This window comes from Lampris incognitus, chromosome 2 (genome assembly GCF_029633865.1).
Source record: "Lampris incognitus isolate fLamInc1 chromosome 2, fLamInc1.hap2, whole genome shotgun sequence".
Taxonomy (NCBI): domain Eukaryota; kingdom Metazoa; phylum Chordata; class Actinopteri; order Lampriformes; family Lampridae; genus Lampris; species Lampris incognitus.
The window spans coordinates 15,268,001-15,284,963 of record NC_079212.1 but is presented as its reverse complement, the minus strand read 5'-3'; the positions used below and the strand labels follow the sequence as shown (position 1 = coordinate 15,284,963).

General features: G+C 43.7%; 1 protein-coding gene across 1 annotated transcript in view; it reads right to left on the bottom strand.

Annotated features, from left to right (window-relative positions):
• Window positions 1-1,006: 1,006 nt before the first annotated feature.
• The window catches only part of LOC130107359 (prickle-like protein 2), a 53,465-nt gene continuing 37,508 nt past the window's right edge, over window positions 1,007-16,963 (bottom strand). The window contains exons 2-9 of the mRNA XM_056273913.1: window positions 10,318-10,499; window positions 7,541-7,654; window positions 6,265-6,402; window positions 5,613-5,816; window positions 5,129-5,315; window positions 4,192-4,346; window positions 3,232-4,021; window positions 1,007-2,228 (exon numbers count right to left, since the gene is read on the bottom strand). Coding sequence (XP_056129888.1) covers window positions 1,279-2,228; window positions 3,232-4,021; window positions 4,192-4,346; window positions 5,129-5,315; window positions 5,613-5,816; window positions 6,265-6,402; window positions 7,541-7,654; window positions 10,318-10,449 — 2,670 coding nt within the window. The 5' untranslated portion in view covers window positions 10,450-10,499 and the 3' untranslated portion in view covers window positions 1,007-1,278. The remainder of the gene's footprint in view (window positions 2,229-3,231; window positions 4,022-4,191; window positions 4,347-5,128; window positions 5,316-5,612; window positions 5,817-6,264; window positions 6,403-7,540; window positions 7,655-10,317; window positions 10,500-16,963) is intronic.

Here is a 16,963-nt window from a genome sequence, read left to right as displayed (position 1 = left end):
CATCTGAGCAGACCGCTGATGAACAGATGGTGTTTCCATACGAGAGACCAGACGGACATTAGGAGGGACAGAAACTGTCACTCAGACCCACAAAGCCAACCCCCTCAACAGCCAGACTGCCGTCACAACCAGTCAAGAGAGCTGGGATACGAGATGCGACTTCCTGGTTGTCGGTTGACGTACACTTTATTTCCAGTATGAGACGACAACAATGAATGGACATGCAAGTCTTCCTATCTCTACATTGTGTTATACAAATAATGGTTCTGTAGTTACAAAATATATATATATATGTATATATATATATATATAAATATTTAAGACCATATGTACATAACATTTACATTACTACATCCATTACTTTGATAACATTTTTATTACTGTATATACATTTAACACTATTATACTCATAATTATTTATATTATTCTTATTATTAATAATAATCATCTATACATAACTCCCATAAACAAAGCATGTTGCAGAAGAGAAACGGGACCATACCTGACGTTACTGGGCCTGAATGGTCAAGGAGTCGAGGCTGTTCAGCTCTCGGTCCTTGGTAAAGCATGGAGAGCAGGCTATGTATAGCACAAGGTTCAACAGACTATTTGTACAATGTGATTATAAGGCTAGCGAGCCAACACTAAATTCCAGCAGCTATCGGATCCCACCGAGTGAAGCAAAGACACAGCTCGGAATCTAGCGCACAGCTTTCACTATCCCGACACAATTTCTGATTTACCCACACAAAAAGAAGTTTGTTGTTTTATGTGCCCAGGGCTTAAAACACTGACCGGTGCACCGGGCATGGAGAAATTGACCACATCACTTCAATTGACGGATATTTGTGTTTTAACCCGTGGGTGCTCATTCTCTTTTGCACATGGGTATGCCTGCACACACACACAAGGTTTGTCCAGTATTTGCCTGGGCCAGGCCATTATTTAGTGGTTGCAATTATCAGTACCCCCCCCCCCCCGCCCCAATCAATGACATCACCTGACTCTATCTCCATCACTGTAAACATTTTGGTTGTGTAAGCCAGCTAAGCTTCCTCTCCTGATTAGATCATACTGTGGAGGTGGACACAAACACTAGCCAGTGTATGGTTGCGTAAGCTCACATAGATCCAGAAAGTGCCTTTTTATTTCTTCATCCTTCCATCCACAAACTCTTTCTCTTCGTCTGTTCTTTTACACTCTCAAATACTCTCACCTTCACACTTCCTCGCTCCCTCTCTCTCCTGCTAATTCCTCCCCATCAAGTTAATTCTAAATCTAACAGACTACGCAGTTCTTGCTCTTCCTCCTCTGGCGGGTGTGCAGCTGGCTGTGAATTGGTCCGTGCAGAGGTCCATGATGGTTTCCCATCCCAGGGGGGCCGTAGCGGTGACGCAGCTCCTCATTGTTGATGTAGTGCAGCTGCACAGGCCGAGGGATAGGCTCCCCAAGGAAATAACCCTCATCTTCCTCAGACTCTGAGGAGGAGGAACAGCTTGAACACCATGGGTCAGCCACCTCCCTGTAACCATCGCCCCAGTATGGCCCGCCCAGCCCTGGAGGTTGCCAACCGGCATTTTGTAAAGTAAGATCTGAGGTGGTCCGGGGACAGGGCCGGAAGGCATGCTGCCTGTGCCCGCCCGCACCTTGGCCAAACAGCTCCCTGGCAGCATGGCCGGAGGGGAAGCAGTCGTAGTCCTCCTGAATGTGCCGGTGGGGCGGGTCCACCATGTGAGTGGGCCGGTCGGCCGCCAGATGGAGGGCGTTGTCAGAGCGGGAACGGCGAGAGCGCTTGTGGTGGGTTCCTCCGCGGTGATGGCTTTTATCATGGTTACCGCGATGGTGTTTGCGGCGCCTTGGTGGCACTTGCTGTTGTTGGGACACGGGTTCCTGCCCAGTCATGCGCCGACGGGGGGTTCTCTCACTCATGGGAGTCATACGTAGGTTTCCACTGCTGCCCACCAGCCCAACACGACCTTTGCCGTTAAAGGCCAGTGGCTGGGGGGCGTTCCAGTACTGCAGGGGATAGCCCATCCTCAGCGGAGCGTCCATGTTCCCATAAGGCCGGGAGGAGGACAGGGACTCTGTGCTGTGAAATTGAACTGAGGAGCTGAGAGTGCCCATGTTGCTCTTCTCTGACACATTCACACCGGAGTCTTTACTCAGGTCAGGCATGGAGAATCTGGACAGATGCTCCTGACGCTTGGAGACCCCATCCAGAGAGTTACCTGGTAAGAGAGTTTATTAGTTTAGTTTATTGTTTATTTGACAGGGACAACGCACAATTTTACAATTGCACCAGTTAGCCGGCAGCTAATTTGCATCTGCAGTCCCTAATTAACAATAATTAATGTCATATCATATCAGATAGGATCAGATTGGATCTAATCAGATCATATCACATATATCACATATCATGTATCATAAGGGGGAGGGAGGGGTAGGAGGGTCTAAGGATAGGAAGTGTTATACATCATACAGAATGTAATGGTGGGCTTATAGCCCTGTGGGAAGAAATTGGGATTTAGGGCCACACAAATAAATCTGAGTTGACATATATAATTGTGGTGGATAGAGTACTGTCACACCTGTCTCCAGTCAGCCTAATTGACTTGAGACAGGTTATAACACAGCTGTACCCCTATGAAGGCTCACCAGAGCCTGGGAGTCAGATCAAGACTGCAGGTACACAGACCTGCATAGCTCTCTCCCCCCAAAAAATATGTGTTTTTAGTCTTTTAATGGTTTTTAACTCTGGTGTTTTTTACTGTTTTTGTGTTAATACATGGGCTATTTCACTGTCATCTATCATCAGTGTCCGTGTCTCTTCCCCATGTCAGAGTCTCCGCATGGGCCACCGCTGTGGCATACCTCAGCTACAGTCCTGACTCCCCAGCACAGAGACACAGACACTGATGACAGACTAGGGCGCAGCCTGTTTATTGAGGCAAAATCATTAAAAAAACCAGAGATTAAATCCATTAAAAGAATTAAAACAGACATCTATTTAAAATTCTTATGTTGTGGAGAGAGCTGTGCATCTCCAATGTCTTAAGCTGTCTCCCAGGCTCTGGCATGCATTCATGGGGATGCAGCTGCATTATAACCTGTCTCAAGCCAATTAGGCTGACTTGAGACAGGTGCGACTGCACCCCACTTGCTGAAATCATATCATATCATATCATATCATATCATATCCTAAGCTGTTATCATTGCAGCGTATGCCCTAACCTGTAGCATTGGACATGGTAAGGGAGTCCATGGATCCTCGAGGAGTCTGCTCTAGAGGAGTTAGCGGCTCATTGAAGCTCATGCCATTGATAGGGTTCCTCCTGGTAAGCGGAGGCCGGCTGTCTCTCTGGAATCCATGCATACTAATGCTCCTTTTATCTGAGAAGCCCTGATTCTGGCTAGACATCTCATTGAAGCTCATTTGAGTGCGCAGCTTGGTGGGCCTGAACTCATCCTGGCTGTGGTGGATCCAGTTCTCATTGAAGGAGTGGCCCCTGAGGGCAGCCATGGGGGTTCTCTTGGTGTTGCCTTGCTCCTTTGCCCAGGAGTCAGGCCTCTTTCCTGGGTTGACAGGGCTTTGTGCTGGGGGGTGAGGGTTAGGGGTGGGATTGTAGCCTTGTCTTGGGTTACACTGGCCCAGCAGCTGTATGGGTGTCGGGGTTGGGGATTGATCCATTTGGGAACCCTCATAGGCAGCAGAGGAGTAGGGTTCATCCCGGCTCATCCACACCTGGTTCAGGCTGGGGGTGCGGCTCGGGGTGCGGCTGGGGGTTCTGCTCGGGGTCTGACCAGACGAGAGGCTCAGGCGGTCCATCTGAACAGACATGGGATCTATTTCAGCTGACAGACGGTCGGGCATGGGTGGGGGAGCTGGCTGGCGGGCCTCGGCACTCCGCCGTTCCTGCTCGGCATTACGGCGCTCTTTCTTCCCAATCTTGGTGCTATGGCGGGACTCACGGGAACGGGCGCTCTGAAAGGCTGAATCTGAGGAGTCGGACTCATCTGGATCCTGATTAGTTGATATGCAATTGATTAGTAAGATTGTCCAAGTGCTGATCACTATATACACATGTGACTCATGACTAAATATCATATATGAACAAACAAGTCCCTTCGGATAATATACAGAAAGAGATAATTCAAACAATAGAATATTGATAGCAAACGATCTTAACCTACCTGTCCAGCACTGCAGGAACGTGAGCAGAAGATTTGCCCCTGCTTGGGCAGGAATGGTCGACCTAGCAGTGAGCGTTTACAATGGGCACAACAAAAACATTCCTCTGTTGCATGCCAGTGTTGCCCATCATAAGTCATCTGGCCTTGGTCAATGCCTAAGGCAGATTGGAAAGAAATAGCCACAATTTTATGAAAAGTCAAATTTTTTTTTAAATCTATCTCTAACATACCAGTTAACAGTTTATTAGTCTGCCAGTTTATCGCACCCCTGCTGTTATAAAAATCACTTGTCATCACTTGACAGATAATTGTGCTCAACTATTCTGATGTCTCTTAAATACAAGTGACATAAATGTGTGAATTCCTTTAACTGTGCTACATGGTATTTAGCACTGCTAGTAACATACACCGTCAAGCGCAGTCGGATTTTAGGCTGGTTTAATCTTCAAAACATGTCTCTTGGAGTATGATAATGATATTTATTGAGAGAAATGAGATTCAGAACAAACACTGCGCTTTACTTCCCCAGGGGAGAATGATATTTGATGTTACACCCAATCGTGTGATTATTCGGTCTGTGAAATAACATGAGAACACATTTCATTGGACCTGCTCCTGAGCTAGGGGAACTAATTGTCTCTCAGAGCCTCCATCTGGATACAACATGGCATCCTTTGAAACAACCACACTTCTCCACTGGAGCCTGGGAGGATAATAACCATCCGCATCTCACGGCTCTGACTGTGCCTTTCCTCAGCTGTGTACAGCTCAGGCCGCAGAGTGGTAATAATATCCATGCTAAAATCTGCTCCCCAACTGGCTGTAAGGGGCTGTCGATGAAGTTCGTGTAAAACGGATAGTGTGTATTTTTGCATTTAACGGTTCAAATATGCTTGTATCAGGAAAACATGCAGAAGACACGTCCATCGTGCTGTACCTATGTGTTCTCCACATGAGTCACAGTACTCTGCGTAAAGAGACTCGAAGCAGTTACAGCAGTGCGGCCGTCCGTCCTTCATGATGTAGCGCTGGCCACCAAGGGTGGCCTCACACTCGAAGCAGCAGAAGTGCTTCATGTGCCAGTGCCTGCCCTCCGCCTCGGTGCACTCATCGGCGAATATTATCTGCATCATCATGACATTGAATTAGAACACATATACTCTAAAGAGACAAACCGATTTGATTGAGATAAAAGGTGGTTGATGGGGGTGTGGAGAATGAGAGAAAAAAATTCAACTGAATTGATTTTCTGCTCACCGCACATCAAGTATCAAAAAGCCAGGCATGGCATTTCCGAGATACGGAAACAATACTGAGACAGATATCTTTTTATCCCAGAGCAGCTTAAACCCTATTCCAAGCTTCTCTGAGCCACTCAAGCATTCCCAACCCCTATAGGCTCTAAACCCAGACAAGCGCACCTCATCACAGGCACAACAGCGGGGTTTCAGCCTCTCAGCATGGTGTCGGCCACAATAGATCTTGCCATCCTGGTAGAAGTAGATGAGATCCACCAAAAGTTCCTCACACATGCTGCACACAAAGCAATGAGGATGCCAGCACTGCCCATGGCCCGCCCTCACAGCAAACACTACAATGTCTCCTCCATTTATCTGTCCCCCACACTAAGAGAGAGAAAGAAAGGCAAATAAAATGGGTAATCTGGAGTGAGGAGTGCAAAGGGAAAGAGAAAGCGAGTAGAGGTAGAGAAAAATGGTACTCCAAATGAGTCAGATCTTTTAAAAGTTAAGTGTTTCTTCTTTGCATCTCTTTCATCGGTCTGTTGAATTGTCAGAAAATCCTAGGCAAGCAAATCTGAGCATCGAATGCATACATGGGCCAATGTGGAGTGATGACAATTGTTTTTTTCTTCATACACAAATTAGATTTTCCATGGCACAGATCATGACTCATTTGTGTTAAGGGAAAAAACACCATAGCTCTGCAGCATTATTTTTCTGGTATATGGTCTTTTATAGGGTTAACACATGGATAAGTGTCAGGCTTATAACTTTATCCCTTGGCCCTCAGCACAAAGGTCAGTATGAAGAGATGCTAGATTGCGGGTTGTACCTGTTCACAGATGGTCCCATTGATAGTGAGTGGGAAAGGCCGGACATTGCCTCGGCCCAAGTTTTCTTTCTTCCGTTGATTGCTGAACAACTTCAGCTCTCTCTTCTCCTCTTCATCCAGGGTATTACAGTAGCGCACCTAATTGAGAGTTTTATTTACAATCACTTTTAAGTTGCCAGGGTTTCTGCTGATGTATCAAATAGGTGAGAAGACGTCATAGCTATGCATTAGCATTGGGGAGTGTCTATGTTCCCTCAGCCCTATTTCATTGAATTTACCTAAATTTAACCTACCCTACCTTAACTTGACTTAACCTCAACCTCTATCTAACCTTAACCCAATGCTTACTTTAAGCTAACTTTGACTGATAGCTAACCCTAACCTTAACGCAGCGCTTACCTTAATCTAACCTGAACCGACAGCTAACCCTAACCTTAACCCTACGCTTACCTTAAGCTAACCTTAACCGATAGCTAACCCTAACCTTAACCCTACACTTACCTTAAACTACCCTTAATCCAGTGTTACTCTTTACGTGGCTCGCGAGCCGTATGCGGCTCGTGAGACTTTGTTTTGCGCCTCATATAGATCCACTGATAGCAATAAGAACATAGCTATAACTTACTTCTATAGGTTCCGTTTGTGTCCTGTTTTAGCATATTGAAATGAATTATCCAGCAGATGGCAGCATACTGAAGATATGTCAAAGAACGTAGGCTACGTAACAGCGTGGGATCATGGGTAGACGTATAGCCTATGTGTGTAGCTTTGTATTTGCGAAATGTTTTGCAAGTTTAGCACATAAGGTTACATCAAATATTGTCTTGACCTCCACCCCTCTCAAAATGGACAGATTTATTATTAGAATAAAAAGAGATGTAAGGATGGAAAGCATGGTACTATATTTTTTTTAAAAATATACACAAAGATGGTAAATATCTTGAGAGTGATGATAAAAAGAAAAAACACCCGAGTTATATCTGCAATCTCTGTGGCTCTTTGAGGAATGGTCTTACTCATAAGTGGATCTCCTAAGAAAATTAGTGAGTACCACTGCCTTAATCGATAGCTAACCCTAACCTTAACCCAACGCTTACCTTAAGCCAACCTTAACCTATAGCTAACCCATTCGATAGCTAACCCACAGGGCAGAGGGAGCATTGAGCTGATCCCTTGCTATTGCTATTAGCTATCTCTGTTGCCATAGCAACACACATTTACTGTTAATAAATAACAGTCAGAGGAATTTATTACTTGTAGAATTGGAAGTTCTTACCTCATTGTCATGTGGTGGCAACTGGTGAAGCAGTTGTTTGATACGATATTTCTCTCCAGGGCTGTTTACATAGGGAACCTTCTCTTCTGGTAAGGAGTTGTAATACTGATGCACCTGAAACAAACACAACAGACAGCTGCTGATTCTGAAAACTGAGCATTGAAGGTTTTTCCAGTGCTTAAAGTTGAAGTAAAAGGTCTACACACTGTTAATTTTACAGCCATGGCAACTGACACGTGCATCTAATTTGAACTTCATTGTCTGAAGTAAATGGTGCGAGTCTACATAATCCGATGCGTCATTATTTCACTAGACATGCCTGTCAGATGATAATACATGTGAGTGGAATTGGTTAAAGGCCACCCAAATGAATCTGAAAGCAGTTTCAAATTAATTTACCACAGTCTTCACGTGCATCACATTTTTTTTTCTGCCCTCCATCAACATTGCCCTTGAAAATCAACATCTAGAATTGAAAGTGTGTATGACAAATGGCACCTTGTTACTTCAGAAGATGCAACCTTTGGAATTTCCATATTCTTTCCTTTGTCACAGGGGGATATTCACATTACTGAGAAACTCATGGATATTCTGTTATACTTAGTTTTGTGGCTAAAGTTCATAGTCCAGGAGGCAATCATTGTTTTTTTATTGAACAGGACTTGTTTAATTGGTGTAAGTTTGTGGATGAAACGGAGGAAGGAAATACAATTTGGAGATTTAGCACCTGAGAAGTACACATCAGACGGCATCAGTTCACATCATCAATTTGCATCAGATTCCTTTACACAAAGGACCAACACATTGCATCTGAAAGTACTGTTCTATTGTGATGTAATCAAATGTGATTGGCTGTGAAAAGGTTTCCAAAATGTTTTGCTAAATTTACACATTTAAATCCCTGGAGGACCATAAAACTTCATAGCTGCAAACAAAGACACAACATTCCTAAATTATAAGAATACAAGTCCATATATATTTTTCAAATAAGCTGCTTAGATGAGCTTTCTAACCAGTGTATTACAGTACAGTACAGTACAGTTTTACAATATAGTACACTGGTTCTAACAGCTGCAAGTTGAGGGGGTACCATCATTGTGTCTTTTGTACTGCACTCTGTATTTTGAGTCAATATGCCAAGTAATTGGAAGCAATGTCAACACTAATTGCTTAAGTGTCTTGCTCTGTAAACAAACATAATAAAGAGAAGAACTATTCAGCATCTTGGTGAAACTCAAATGCCAAGACAATGGATTCATAATTAAGTTGGCATTACTTCTGGTTGATTCAATATGGTTCATCCATCATTCCAATGGCTGCTGTTTATTCTGTCAGACTTTATAGTATGTTAACTAATTTTGACTGCACTGTCATTTTTTACAGTAATCTTTCACAAAAATAATGAAAAATGCAGACATTCAATGAATGAAAAATAATGCTAAGCCAAAGCTGTTAGCTTTGTCATCCTGGATTTTGGCAATTACGTTTCGTCTGTGACTTGCCCAGGCCATCGTTTTTGACCTGTTATATCAAAATTGGTGTTATGTGAAAAGTTAAGATTAGAAATTGTGATGATTTTAGTACACTGCAAAGTACTGATATGGTACAGAGAGAAATCCGCCATCTTGTGACTCATCCATCTGCAGGACGTGACAGGCTTAAAACTCTCACACTCCGGCACATTAGAAAACTAACAGCCAGTTCTGATTGCCTTCATCTCCCATCGCGATGGGAAAGGCTGCAGCATTCTTCGGCATCCTGTCAAGATGGCTGACTGGAGAAAATGACTGCTATCAGCCATGCCCGTCACCGCCCGTTAACAGAGCCCTAGGAGGCTTGTTGCAATTGTGTGCTACAATTTCTATACAGACAGAAGTTAGCACTGTATTTTTGACTTATCAGTCATTTGAGCACATCACTGGTTCAAATGACTTCCCTTTCTGGGATGTTTGCATTAGAGAGGCTTTACAATAGAGGCGGACCAAGAGGAAACCCATGCTTCGGAATTTTTGGGGATTGTCAGAAAAAAGATCTGAATTAAACACAAATCGAAAACTAATACAATAAAATACAAAAAAACAAATATATTGTAAGATGAAACATGTCCTCTAATAGAGGGACTCGGATAACACGGCATTTCGCTGTATCCCTCAGACAATGCAATCCTTCAGTGGAAATTAGCCTGTGGTTCATTTTCATGGCATGGTCATGCTTCTCACTCTATTTGGCTTTGACTCTGTTTTTTTGCACAGAGGCAGCTCTAATGCTGACAGCTGAGACACTTGCCTGCAATTATTTCCCCCCCCCTCAAATATCTTGGTGCTCCCTGCCTCGCTCCTTATCACCTCCCCATTACCGTATGGGAGGATAATAAAACAACATGATGGGGAGTTAGAAATAATAATGATCGGCATTCTTGCTCATTTTTGCACACCCAAACGTTCCATCCTGGATGTTAGTAGAGTGTCACGGATGCATCATCAACTGGTAATTTGTATTCCTCTGGCTGATAACGGCTAAATTTGACATGGTCTGCCTATGCTGGACAAAAGGCAATTCATAATTAGCATGTGCTGATAGGGCTTTTGGGTAAGGGTATGGATGAGGGTGTGTGATTAATTTGTTCCAGTTGGTGGGTGAAGGCTATCAAATGTGCACTGAATGGATGTAGGTTTGGGGCTCATTACTGGATGCGAGTTGAACTTTTTGACACGAGGCAAAGACCTGTGGCTGTCAGAGGAACACAGAAGTGAACAATGTCGTTGGTTTGCGCATACCTGTTCAGGATTTAGACCAGGAGGGACCCAGGCATATTCCTCGAGTGCACATCCAGAATCATCATCAGAGGTAGAGTTCCTCTGGAAGTCGTACATCAGCTTGGTGACGGTCTTCTCCATCTCTAGAGGCATGGCCGTCACAACATGCTCCTCAAGACCACTCTTACAGAGAAGAGATATTCCTGTTGGAGGCAGGAAAGAGAAAGGGGGGTGGTGGTGGAGGAGAAAAGCAGTCATATAACGATTAGAGGGAAGAGTGAGCGAGTTATTTAGGGAGATAAAAGAATAAGAGGAAAATGTAGGGAGGGGAAAACGAGGACAAGGAGAGGGAGTACAGTGAAAGTGTCTCAGGTCCATCCATCCACCATCCAAACCGCTTATCCTGCTCTCAGGGTCGCGGGATGCTGGAGCCTATCCCAGCAGTCATTGGGCAGCAGGTGGATTCACATCTACGGACAATTTAGTACGGCCGATTCACCTGACCTACATGTCTTTGGGACTGTGGGAGGAAACCGGAGCACCCAGAGGAAACCCACGCAGACACGGGGAGAACATGCAAACTCCACACAGAGGACGACCTGGGATGACCCCCAAGGTTGGACAATCCCGGGGTTCGAACCCAGGACCCTCTTGCTGTGAGGCAACCGCGCTAACCACTGTGCCAACGTGCCACCGTGTTTCAGGTCAGTCTTCTGCATGTTTAGATGTTCCAGTGCTATTTATCAGGCCTATAAAAACTACAGAAATATGCACACGCGCGTGCGCGCGCACACACACACACACACACACACACACACACACACACACCGTAGGATTACAGGCAAACCCCTCACTGATCTAGATTTGTGAAAACAATAAATAGGTTTTTTTTTTAAAATGAAAGACATACACAATGACAGGATAACAACAAAGAAGCTAAAGGATAGCAGTGACTGTCAGCAGACTTGAGCCACGGTGTTGGTGCTAATGGTTTTGCTCGTGTACGTATAAGAGACTATGCAGATCAATACTGGTCCCTGAAGGCAGGAAGGGAGGCAGGGCTTGTTGGCTAGAGAGCAGAACAGCTGCACACATTATTAATACATGAATGACTAACAGGAGATGGTGCCGCTGCCACCGCCAGAAACATATAATTGAAACGCAATTAATTTGTAAAGCAAATGGAATATTTAGTTGGGTAGGAAGGAGTAAGAGCACAAATGAGTTGTAACCGTTAATATCACATAGTTGGTTTTGACAAATGCAAATGGTAGAAGGATATCAGAGACAGTAACACAGGCTGTAGCCAGGAACACTTTCCCAGTACTAACTGACTGGGAGATAAACTGGGTGGGCATCACACATTTAATGGCCGACTTTCGTGGATTACAGTCACAGGCAAGAATACTGGTTACGAATGCAGTCACAGAGGCACACTCGCCAACGAGCACAGATTTGTGTCAGATTCCAGTTGAAAAATCAACTATGTTTGATATAATTGTGACATCTTTGAACTGAGATAAAGCTAGTTTTAATTTGGATATTGAATATGGGACGTTCAAGGGAATTTAAGGGACCGTCTTCAAGGTGCAGTTTTTGTATTACAAAAACTACAATGGCTTCCCATGTAAAAGTCCAACTCATACAAAATCAAGTGTGTTAGAAAGTGCATGACTGGTGGGTCAACCCACACCGATTACATTTTTGAAAAAAATGTTTAGTTAAGTTTTTATAAATATATTACAAAAATGCAATCGCTTCCTGTATATAGGGCCTACTCATACAAAACCAAATGTGTTAGAAAGTGCACAAAGGGAGGGTAAAGCTATGGCAATTACATTTTTGAAAATTTTTTTGTTGCTTTATAATCAAGATATATGTTATCCAACGACTGCCACTGGTACTGTTGGCCAGCAGGGTGCCGGTGGAAACTATGCTACTGTTGGGCTAAGGAGAGGGGGAAGGCGTGTCCAGAGGCAGTGGGAGAGGAGGAAGTGTAGGAGTGTGGAGGGGAGAGTCGGAACTTTAAATGTTGGCACTTTGACTGGTAAAGGGAGAGAGCTGGCTGATATGATGGAGAGAAGAAAGGTAGACATACTGTGTGTGCAAGAGACAAGGTGGAAGGGGAGTAAGGCCAGGAGCATAGGAGGTGGGTTCAAACTCTTCTACCATGGTGTGGATAGGAGGAGAAATTTGGTAGGGGTAATTCTGAAGGAAGAGTATGCCAAGAGTGTGTTGGAGATGAACAGAGTGTCAGACAGAGTGATGAGTATTAAGCTGGAAATCGAAGGTGTGATGATGAATGTTGTCTGCACACATGCCCCGCAAGTTTGGTGTGAGATGGAATAAAAAGAATAATTCTGGAGTGAGTTGGATGAAGTTGTGGAAAGTGTACCCAATGAGGGGAGAGCGGTGATGGAAGTGGACTTCAGTGGGCATGCTGGTTAAGGTAATGAAGGTGATGAGGAAGTGACGGGAAGGTGTGGTGTCAAGGATAGGAATGTGGAAGGACAGATGGTGGTCTGTAGGATGATTGATGAAAAGGCAGAGAGTGAAGGCAGAGCCAAGGATCAAGTGGTGGGAGCTGAAGAAGGAAGACTGTTGTGTGGGATTCAGAGCGGCGTTAAGACAGGCACTGGTTGGTAGTGAAGAGTTGCCGGATGGCTGGGCAACCACTGCAGAAATGGTGAGGGAGACAGCTTGGAAGGTACTTGGTGTGTCATCTGGACAGAGGAAGGAAGACAAGGAGACTTGGCGGTGGAATGAGGAAGTACAGGAATGTATACAGAGGAAGAGGTTAGTGAAGAAGAGTGGGATAGTCAGAGAGATGAAGAAAGTAGACAGGAGTACAAGGAGATAAGGCGTACGGTGAAGAGAGAGGTGGTGAAGGCAGTTGACTGGGTAGTCACAGGGATCAAGCTGGGAAGGATGTGTAGCAGGTTAGAATGATGAAGGATGGAGATGGAAATGTGGTGACTAGTGAGGAGAGTGTGTTCAGAAGGTAGAAGACGTACTTTGAGGGGCTGATGAATGAAGAAAATGAGAGCGAGAGAAGGCAGGATGATATGGGGATAATGCATCCAGAAGTGCGGTGGATTAGCAAGAATGAAGTGAGGGAAGCTATGAAGAGGACGAAGAGTGGAAAGGCAGTTGGTCCAGATGACATAACTATAGCGGCATGGAGGATAGATGTTTAGGAGAGATGGCAGTGGAGTTTTCAACTAGGTCAGGGTGGCTAACCATGTGCCATGGAGAGCCATGTGTATGTACGTTTTCATTCCTGCCGGACTCCACACCAGGTGATTTCACTGATTAGCGGCGCCCTTCAGCCAAAGAGGAAGAATGTATCAGTGAAATCACCTGGTGTGGAGCCAGGTTGGAATGAAAACCTGCATACACATGGTTCTCCATGGCACATAGTTAGCCACCGAGGAACGAGGTTGTTTAACACAATCTTGGAAAGTGAGAGGATGCCTGAGGAGTGGAGAAGAAGCATACTGGTACCGATTTTCAAGTACAAGGGTGATGTGCAGAACTGTAGCAACTACAGAGGTATAAAGTTGATCAGCCACAGCATGAAGATATGAGAAAGAGTAATAGAAGCTAGGTTAAGAGGAGAGGTGACGATTAGCAAGCATCAGTATGGTTTCATGCCATGAAAGAACACTACAGATGTGATGTTTGCTTTGGGAATGTTGATAGAGAAGTATAGAGAAGGATTCAGAAGGAGTTACATTGTGTCTTTGTGGATTTAGACAAAGCACATGACAGGCTGCTGAGAGAGGTGGTGTGGTATTATTGTATAAGGAAATCGAAAGTGGCAGAGGAGTATGTAGGAGTGGTGGAGGATATGTATGACGGCAGTGTGACAGTGGTGAGGTATGTGGTAGGAATGATGGATGTTTTCTCAAGGAGGAAGTAAGATTATATCAAAGATTGGCTCTGAGCCCTTTCTAGTTTGCAATGGTGATGGACAGGTTGATAGACAAAATCCGGCAGGAGTCTCTGTGTACTATGATGTTCGCGGATGACATTGTGATCTGCAGTGAGAGTAGGGTGCAGGTGGAGGAGAGCCTGGAGAGGTGAAAGTATGCACTGGAGAGAAGAGGAATGAAAGTCGATAGGAGCAAGACGGAATACATATACGTTAATGAGAGGGAGGACAGCAGAATGGTGAGGATGCAAGGAGTAGAGGTGAGAAAGGTGGATGAGTTAAATTACTTGGGGTCAACTGTTCAAAGTAACAGAGAGTGTGGAAGAGAGGTGAAGAAGAGAGTGCAGGCAGGGTGGAGTGGGTGGAGATGAGTGTCAGGAGTGATTTGTGACAGAAGGGTACCAGCAAGAGTGAAAGGGAAGGTTTACAAGATATAGTGAGACCATCTACGTTATATGGTTTGGAGATGGTGGCACTGACGAAAAGACAGGAGGTGGAGCTGGAGGTGGCAGAGTTGAAGATGCTAAGAATTTAATTGGGAGTGGTAAATATAGACAGGATTAGGGAATGAGTACATTAGAGGGACAGCTCAGGTTGGACAGTTTGGAGACAAAGCAAGAGAGGAGAGATTGAGATAGTTTGGACATGTGTGGAGGAGAGATGCTGGGTATATTGGGAGAAGGATGCTGAAGATGGAGCTGCCAGGGAAGAGGAAAATAGGAAGGCCAAAGAGGAGCTTTATGGATGAGGTGAGAGAGGTGTATGTAGGTGGTTGGTGTGACCGAGGAAGATGCAGAGGACAGGAAGAGATGGGAACGGATGATCTGCTGTGGCGACCCCTAATGGGAGCAGCAGAAAGAAGAAGAATCAGCTGCTCAACTTCTGCTGCTAACATTTGTTCTTTCAATTACTTTTTTTTTAAAGAGTAAGCAACTGTATATCCTCTAAAGCTACATATGCTTCCCAGACTATAAGAGGATTTGCTGTACCAATATTGTGTGCAAAAAAATCAGTAATGAATCTCTTAGACTTGTCAACAAATTCCTCATCTTGGAGAAGACTGGTTAAACTTCCAATATCCTGGTCCATGTACATTTTCCAATACTGAAAGATTTAATCCAATAGAATTATGATCAGAACCACAATTTATCTTCTATTGATACACCAATTACTTTGGAGATAAGAGAAAAATAAATTAAAAAGAAATCAATTCTACTCGCCTGGTTTTGCCTTCTCCAAGTGTTTCCAATCAAATTTGGATTTTTAAATCTCCAAATACCTAAATCTAAAGCGTCCACAAGATTATGAATCTTCATAAGGGCATGTGTGTGAGAGTTAATTGGAGGACGTCCTTTTCTATCTACCATTCCTTGAATTATTATATTGAAAAGTAACCATCTTCCCACTGAATCTGTGCATATGGAACAAAACTGAAAATTAAATTACTTCTTAAAAAGAATTATAACACCTTTTGAATTTATCTGACCATGTGAAAAACAAATTGGGCCATCCCACCCTTTTTCCAATTTATTTCATCTATCTCAGGAGAATGAGTTTCCTAGAGGCAAAAAAAAATATGTTGCTATTTTTCTTTAAGCCACGAAAAAATATTGTGCCATTTTTTATGATCTGCAAAACCATTGAAAGTATAACTGACAATTCCTATTTCTTCATTGACCATACTAGTGCCAATGCTCTAAATTATCTATCAATTCAATTAATATGAAATAGTAAGTAATTAACAGAATAAATGATTAATTAACAATTAATGATAATTAATAACAATGAATTAATAACAGAAATTCAAGTTCTTCCTTATGGTTGAGCCTGATGTACCAATATTAAACTCCAGTGACAAAAACATCAACACAAGACACTTAATAAAAACCAAGGCTGTCCACTTTCCCATGGGTTAAATGTCTTTTCTCAGTCCCAAAATAAACTACAGCTCCAACGATGAATGGCAAATTAAATGGATGGAATAAAGAGGTAAAGCATCCAAATCAAGCCTTTCATCCTTGCAGTCTTGAACCCAAGACAGTTTCACTATGTGGTTGTGTTACTATGGAAATGGTGCATAAACAACTTTTTTAACCAATCCTAAACCTGTTAGGACAGTGACATCATAACCCAGTCTCTCTGCATTAATGCTGAGGTTATTGTCCATCACTGTCTCCTCTGTAAAGTTCGTCATTCACATAAGAGTTTCTCAACCACAAGGCAAACTTTTCACCCCTTCTGTTTCAAGGAGTTCATAATGGGAATGAGCTTGCGCCGCGTCTCAACCACCTCTGTGGATATTGATTACTCATGTACAAACTTGTACTTCTCAGTTTTATGCTGAGCCCCAGGACTCAGTCCTTACATTTGGAACTAGTAAAATTAACAACAAGAGGTCTTGGTTTACCTTGTCTCTTATGTTGCTCAAGCCTGTGTACTCATCCAGCTGGACCTTTTTAACCTCTTCCTCTGGGATTCCCGGTCGCTCCTGCATGAATGCCCTCGCAAGGGCCTCCAACGTTTCCCAAGTTTCCTTCTCTCTTTCCGCTATTCCCATGAATAGTAGGTTATCTCCCATACTTCTACACTGGAGGTCCAACATCATCATTTTGAGCTTTACATGTTCATTTGCCAAGGTTGTTGCAACATTTTCCAGTTTAGCAACGTCTTCCTTCAGCATTTCCTGTTCTTCCTTAAATTCTTCCATGATATATTGAAATACTCCACAGAGTG